The sequence below is a fragment of the Fulmarus glacialis genome, unplaced genomic scaffold, assembly GCF_000690835.1.
Source record: "Fulmarus glacialis isolate BGI_N327 unplaced genomic scaffold, ASM69083v1 scaffold36726, whole genome shotgun sequence".
In the NCBI taxonomy this organism is placed as follows: domain Eukaryota; kingdom Metazoa; phylum Chordata; class Aves; order Procellariiformes; family Procellariidae; genus Fulmarus; species Fulmarus glacialis.
The window spans coordinates 1-6,921 of NW_009220658.1; the positions used below are offsets into that span (position 1 = coordinate 1).

Here is a 6,921-nt window from a genome sequence, read left to right on the forward strand (position 1 = left end):
CCACACCCCCGTCTTTTGTAAATAACTCCTTGCGGCTGAGCAAAAGTTAGGTGTTAAGGGTTTGCATCTGACTGCTTGTTCTGTGAGGCTGGGACCTGAACAGCTGTGACGGAGCATGGGAGGAGGGGAGCGGGTCGAGCCCAGCGCCGGTGTGCAATGGCTCACCGAGCCCCTCTGCTTCCCAGTGTGGGGAACACCTGAAGGAATCCCTTCCCAGAGTTAACCAGACGTAGGCAGAAGTTTCCTTGAGTTAACACGTTTTTTCTGCCTGCTGGGCTGTTTTGCATTCTCCTGCAGCCTCCTCCGGGGATCCTCCATGGCTGCGCTGGGGTCCGGTGAGGCGCACTCAGCAGCACGAGGGCTTCAAAGATGTTTAGAGAACTGACCCTCTCTTCTCATTTGATGCTTGAATCAGAAACTTAATCAAGTCCTTTACCATGTTACCTAGATTCGGACGTCGGGATTAGCCAATGCCGTGTTGTTTGCGCTGATTATGTCAAGGAATTGGGGGGGCGGCAAAAAGGGGGGCAGGGGAGAAGGCCCAGCATGGCGGTGTGTTACTTCACAGCGTACCCGATGATGTGAGGCTGAATGGGCGTCCAGGGCAGCGCTACGCTTATGTGTTGTAATTTCAGCTCCGAGAAGTTGGCCTGTTCGAGATTCTTCCATATCTTTCTTGTTAGGCAGCATCCATCAAAGACGAGTTTCCAAGTCGGATAGCAGATCTGCTGCCAAAAATACTTCCAGCTGGAATGATCAGCGGCCACATGCTCTAAGAAATAGAAAGCGCCTCCCTGGGAAAGACAAAGTTGTCTTACAGAGCCGCAGCAGGCGCTGGGGTTACGCCGAACTTCTCCCACCATCCCGCCTCCTCTCACACACAGACCAGCATGTGTGCACTTTGCTCGCTCATCAGTATTCTCCCGCCCCTTCCCTGCCCGCTTTTTGCTTTTGTGGTGTCAGTTGGAATTAATGTAAGCCGGAAACTCGCAAAGATTCAAAATGCCTATTCAAAAAGCGTGAAGGATGTACTTATTTGATCCCTCTTTTATTACAGCAATAGTTTGTTGTCTTTTTGTTTCAATTACAGTTGCTAGCATGTCTCTTTTTTTGAAGGAAACTAAAAGAAATGTATAAATCCTACTCAAACTCATCAGTTTTTGACAACCTAGAGGATTGTCTTGAAAATGCCATTTTAAAGGCTGAAAATCTATTGCAAAAATACCCCAGCAAAACAGCTTTTTTTAATCTTTAGCTTGATTAGTATACTACAGGGAATGAACGCTTTTAATTACACTGTTCTAGTCATACAGGTAGATCAGCCCCACTTCTAAGAGGCTAAAGCAGTTTATTTAAAATACAGACTTTCAGTCTTGATCAGAGAGCTTCCCACGCAAAGAAGTGGTGTGTGTGGAGAGAGACGCCACCACAGGAACCAGTTCTGCTTTAAATGATATACTGTAATTACTTATAAAATTAGTGGCAGTTCTAGTTCCCAGACTATGTTACTTTGTTACTTTCAGGGTTTTACTTTTAAGAACAGGACAGACTGACCAGTATGTTGCTGCTGCTTTGCACCATTTAGCAGTGCAGAGTGGTTGTAAATCTGATTTAACTAGGGAAATAAGCTGGGTCTGGTTTGTAAGCTCAAAACCAACTTTTTTTTCTTTTTTATTTTCTTTTGGTGCATTGCCTCTGGAATAGAGGCTAAAGGTAGTAACAAAAGTTTTTATTCAGATACTCACTGGTCTGAGCACTCGCAGTACCTCCTTCAGGGTGCCGTCCACATTGCGCACAGAGCAGAGGACCAACGTGCAGACAACGGCGTCCACAGAACCGCTGGGCACCTGGTGCAGGTCTTCTCCGGCAGCTACTAGGAAACGCTCGTAGTGGACGTGCTGGTTCTTGTTCATGCTTCTCGAAAGGCCTTGCTGGAAGTTGGGGTTTATGTCAGTGCACGTGACTTTGCAGCCTGGTGGGTAGAACTGAAAGTTAGCACCGCAGCCGGTCCCAATCTCCAGCAGCTTCAGCTCTCCTGAGGGGCTCGTGAAGTCAGGTAGATTACGAAATAGCTCCTGTTTCTGCTTCTTTGTTTTCCTCTCATGAATTGCACAAAACCTCTCTAAGAAGAAAGGAAAAAAAATCTTCTTACAGAAAGGCTCCCATATGCCCAGGAACGACAGCAGGTAGATGGGCATGGCAAGCAGCGCAAGGCAGGCACGGAAGAAGAGGATGCTGGCCTCTGTCATTTCCAGCGTGGGGCAGAGGATCCGTTCTGAACAAAACGAGTTCTTCTGTGTATTAGAGCCCTTGAAATTCAGACCGAGCTGCATTCATGTACTTGCCGTCTTCCTCTTGAAGTATATTCAGCTCCTTGGATTGATCTGGTAGACTTTTCTCTAAAGCTGATTTTAGAGTCCAGTCACAGGCAAGGAAGGGAGAAACAGGACTGCATACCGGACAGTTGCCGTAGCGTCCCAGCTCTGGCAGAAGAGGAGCTGCCAGTCTGTTACGTAACCCGGATAAACTGGGCAGTACAACCTTGTATGTAACCACTGGCAAAAAGTCATAACATGCCCTAATTTGGTGTTCAGCAGTTTCAGGTTACAGTTCATATCTCTTAAAGCCATTGTATGTTGTTTAGCAAGCTGAAGGAAATTAATCTGAACTCTGGGTTTGCTGTAGGCGTTTCGTTAGGAGTTTGATAAACATTTCATTTAAAATGCATTTGTTTAAGAATTAATTTACCACCCTGTTGTAAGTAGCTGGGTGAGCTAGTCAGCTACTTGCTCTGTGCTTTCTCTGCAACAGCAATTTCCAGTCTTCCCACTTTGTGGACACCTAAAATACTTTGGTATGCACATATGGGCTCCTTTGCAGTGAAAGAGCTTGCTTTTCTTAGTTATCTTTCAGACCTTTGATGGGAATCATGGAACAGAGATAAAACAATTTATTAATTCAATAATCACTGCATACAGTATATGGCTTGGTTTTATTAACTTCATAAGCTTGAGTCAACAATGAGCCGTCCATCCTATGCTAAATGCATTCTGTAAAACTTTTTCAACTTTGCAGTCGCCAGTACTTTTTCAAAGGACTTGGTGTTAATGTAGATTAGCCACTAGCATTTAATTGCCCTGCTCCAGGTGAGCCTAGTGTAATCAGGTCCCTAATAAAGGCAGTTAAATTGTGAATTGCATTGGAGAATTTTGTTTTTCTGTTGAATGATAGGTAGTCCCGTTGTCCGATGAGTTGCCTCCTCCCTCTAGTGGTAATAAACATAAAATCTAGCATACGTCAGCATCATCGTTAGACTGCTTTATTAACGAACTCTATTATCATACCTTCATACCTCCACCTTGTGGCAACTACATTAGAGAAACAAATTTGAACAATGGGAATTACTTTCTGTGTAGACTAGTTGGATGCGTACGGACCACAAAATAGAGACATTAATCCATTATCTTCTTATAAATATAATCTGTACCAGGTTTTAATTCCTTGTTGCTATACTGCAGGAAATCATAGAAAAGATTAAACAGTGGCCAAGAGAGCAGCCCCTTCTCTTGGTGTCCTAGGGGATTTTAACTAGAAAACATTTCTAATGAAACTCCTGGCTTTTTAAAGAGACCTCTTTAAGGTGTGATCTAGATTGGAGGGAGAGTAGAAAACGAAGAGTTTAAGCATAGGTAAAACATGTTAATAGAGCATGACAAAAGGGCTCTAAGGACCCGGCTGATCTCGTAACAGCATTTTACAGTGGAGATGAGGTTTCTGCCATCTGATTTAAGAAATGCCAGTTTTCTCCCAGTATAAAGAGAAGTTCTGGTTTTTGCTTTGTAGGTGGCTGTTTCAGGTTAAGTCTGCGCTGAAGGCATTAGCATCTAGCCGCCAGCGAGAACTATGCCTAGTGAACTGGTGGTGTAATGAGCGCTTCCCTGAATAAACAAAAGTCCTGTCAGCGAGGACTGTACTGGCACGGGCAAACGAATGCCTGCTCGTAAATATATTTCATAATGGGAAGACTGAAATAAAAATGCTCGTACTGATGCTGTATCTATTATGCATATATCCTGTATCGGAAACGTTAGAGGTTGGGCATTACTCTTTGCGCTTAGAAGCACGTTAGCCTTCTGTACTTTCTTGCTTGTTATCTTCTGTTCCCTTTCTTCCCTCTCCCCCTTCTCAACTCTCTAAGATGCTGACTCCTCCTTTATTTTATATTGGACTGAAATGCGTTGTCTAGATTTCTTTCCGGTTTGCCTGGTGCCTGTGCAGCAGCTCTATTTCAGAGCTCTATTCAGAAAGCCTATCTAACAAACGGAAGAATGTGATTCCAGGTTTGAATGTGCTGTGGCTGCTCAGGAAGTTTCCCATACTTTTATTCTGGGTAGCCAGCTGCTGTAGATGGGCTGACTGTAAGGGTGAAAAACCTTCTATAAAGCACGAAAGGAGTACTGAAGGGAGGTCCTGTGTCCCGCAGTGCTCGTGGTCATTTATTTTACTGCATACCCAATGATATGAGGACTAGTAGGAATCCAGTAAGGTGTGACACGAATGCACCTCAAATTCAGTTCTGAGAAATTAGTTTTCTCCAGCTCCTTCTGTGTCTCTCTGCTCAAGGAACACCCATCTCCAAAATACTTCCAGACTGGGTCACAGACCTTTTGCCAAAAGTAGGTCCAACTGGAGTGATCTGCAGCCACGTGCTCCAAAAAGTAGAAAGCTCCACCCTGGAAAACAGTGCCATAAAAAAAAAATTAAGAGGACTTAGGCCTGTTCACCTCTGTATGCAGAATTTTATCTTTTGCATATTGGTAAACACGCTGCCTTGTATCACCTCTCTGAAGACCAGCCTCCTTTCCTAGATGTTATGCATGCCAGAGTCATGTTTGTTTTGAACTGTGAAGTCTCTAAAATTGCCTCCCATTCAGTTTTCGTGGAAGATGGTGCTTATTCCTGGATGACTACACGTTTACTGATGGGCACAACTTAGGATTGTGCAAGAGGCAGTGCGGTCAGAAACCGCCAGGTTTCTGTCTCTGCCTTGGATGATCTTGGACAAACCACTTTAACTTCCTTGTGTTTCAGTTTTTCTCATCTGAGAAATGTGAATAAACAATTTGCTTACCCTACATGCCAGCAAGGAAAAGAGTTTATTTCTTAATGTTTATAAAACATGTGAGATAGCTTTAGCAAGCAGCAACCTAGTGTCCCAGGCTACAGTCAGCGTATGTAGTGCGTAATAGTTTTGTCATTGTCAGTCTTGTGAACCCTATCAATGTTTAATTGTATCTTTGACCACATCTGTTCAATGTCTTTCCGTGTTTATAAATAACAGATAAAAAGCAAATCTAGTATTGTAAGCAAACCTTTCTCATAAAACTTGTTCACTGGAGCCAAACGGAGAAGTCAAGCGTTCAGTCAGCTGATGTTTCCTTCCTCTTCTTAGTGGAGTGTTTTGAGTATGACCTTATTCCCTCTTCCCTAGTTTTGCTTTGTAAGAGTGTACAAGATTGCCTCGAGGAATTAATTAGGTTTTCAGCCACATGCAGGGCCGAACTCTCATTTACACATGGAGGCTCTGGCCAGTTACACAGATTTAGCTCACCTGTGTGGACAGGATTTGTGTTAAGTTTAATTTACACTCTTCCCCAGTTATTGTAACTGGAGAAAAAAGTACTGGAAGAGAGAGATGCGAATGTGGCGTTTTACAAGTGTCACCTTAGATTATAATGAAAATACCTGTTTAGGTGGACAAGTTTTAAAGATAAGAGAGAGAATCGCTAGAGAATACACATGGCAACTATGAACGGAAATCGTTGTTAATAATTTACCTGTGGTACAAGTCACATCCCTTCCTGCTTCCCTGCCCTTAGCCCACCATTGTACTGCAGTAATCCTGCTTGTCCAGTACTGCTCTGCTCCTCCTCCTCCTAGCTCCCAGCACCTCCTGGGCTTTTTTGGCGGGGGTATCTTTTTGTTTTTCTTCTTTTTCTTTCTGAAACGGCTTTGGCCTTGGAGTTTTTGCAGGCTGCCCAACTGCAAGTGCAGGAGCCGGGCTGCCCGGATTGAGAAGCTGCGTCTCACTTGCCCGGGCAATGGGCACCACCCTGCAGGTGCCCCAGGCCCTGCGCTGCCTGGCAGCACACCAGTCCTGCCGCGGAGGGAGCGGGGAAGCAGGCTGAGCTGGCTCTTTCATCTGCAGGTGAAGCAGCGCAAAAGAAAATGACTTGTGAGTGGCTAAGCGGGTGATGGTTGATTTTAAACTCTTCCTTGGCCTGGTGCGGGTGATTGCATGTATCCTAAATGTGGGTCAGTACAGACAACTCGGCTTACCGCGACACAAATCGGCATCCCCAGTCTCCCTCGCGCTGCCCCAGCTTACCAGCCTGAGCACTCGCAAAACCTCCGTCAGGACTTTCTTGACGTTGGTCACAGAGCACAGCACCAAGGTGCACACCACCACGTCCACGGTGCCGTCCGCTATTTGGTGCAGATCCTCGCCAGAAGCGACCACCAAGTGTTCAAGCTTGAGGTGCCGGTTCTCCGAGAGGCTCTTGAGGAGGAACTTTCTGAAATTGGGATTAGGGTCGGTGCACGTCAGCCGGCAGCCCGGCGGGTAGAACTGGAAATTGGTGCCGGTGCCCGTGCCGATTTCCAGCAAGACCAGCTGGCCCGAAGGGCCCGCAAATTTTCTTAAGTTGCCGAACAGCTCCTGCTTCTGCTTGTAGACCTTGTGGTTGTAGATGGGCGCCACCTTGGCCATGACGTATGGAAAGAGTTTCTTATAGAAGGAGTCCCACAAGCCCAGGCAGGCGAGCGCATGGATGGGCAAGAGGAGGAGCTGAACGCACCGCCGGAGGAAGGAGACCAGCACCATCCCCGCTGCCAGGGCCGCCTCTGACCCGGATGTGTCCG

At 45.8% G+C, this 6,921-nt stretch overlaps 2 protein-coding genes across 2 annotated transcripts; both read right to left on the bottom strand.

Annotated features, from left to right (window-relative positions):
- Positions 1-557: 557 nt before the first annotated feature.
- Positions 558-2,249, bottom strand: LOC104069468 (methyltransferase-like protein 7A). The gene is made up of 2 exons (XM_009580840.1): positions 1,746-2,249; positions 558-794 (listed from the first exon to the last, which is right to left on the bottom strand). The coding sequence occupies exons 1-2, from the start codon at positions 2,247-2,249 to the stop codon at positions 558-560; spliced, it is 741 nt and encodes a 246-aa protein (XP_009579135.1).
- Positions 2,250-4,496: 2,247 nt separating this feature from the next.
- Positions 4,497-6,883, bottom strand: LOC104069473 (methyltransferase-like protein 7A). Its single transcript, XM_009580841.1, has 2 exons — positions 6,389-6,883; positions 4,497-4,733 (listed from the first exon to the last, which is right to left on the bottom strand). Exons 1-2 carry the CDS (start codon positions 6,881-6,883, stop codon positions 4,497-4,499), a joined length of 732 nt encoding a protein of 243 aa, XP_009579136.1.
- Between the last annotated feature and the right edge of the window lie 38 nt (positions 6,884-6,921).

Coding starts and splice junctions, on each gene's coding strand:
- LOC104069468 (XM_009580840.1), bottom strand. CDS start 2,249: ATGACAGAGGCCAGCATCCTCTTCTTCCGTGCCTGCCTTGCGCTGCTT. Junction 795..1,745: donor TACTGCGAGTGCTCAGACCA/GTGAGTATCTGA, acceptor TGTCTTTCCCAG/GGAGGCGCTTTCTATTTCTT.
- LOC104069473 (XM_009580841.1), bottom strand. CDS start 6,883: ATGGTGCTGGTCTCCTTCCTCCGGCGGTGCGTTCAGCTCCTCCTCTTG. Junction 4,734..6,388: donor TTTTGCGAGTGCTCAGGCTG/GTAAGCTGGGGC, acceptor ACTGTTTTCCAG/GGTGGAGCTTTCTACTTTTT.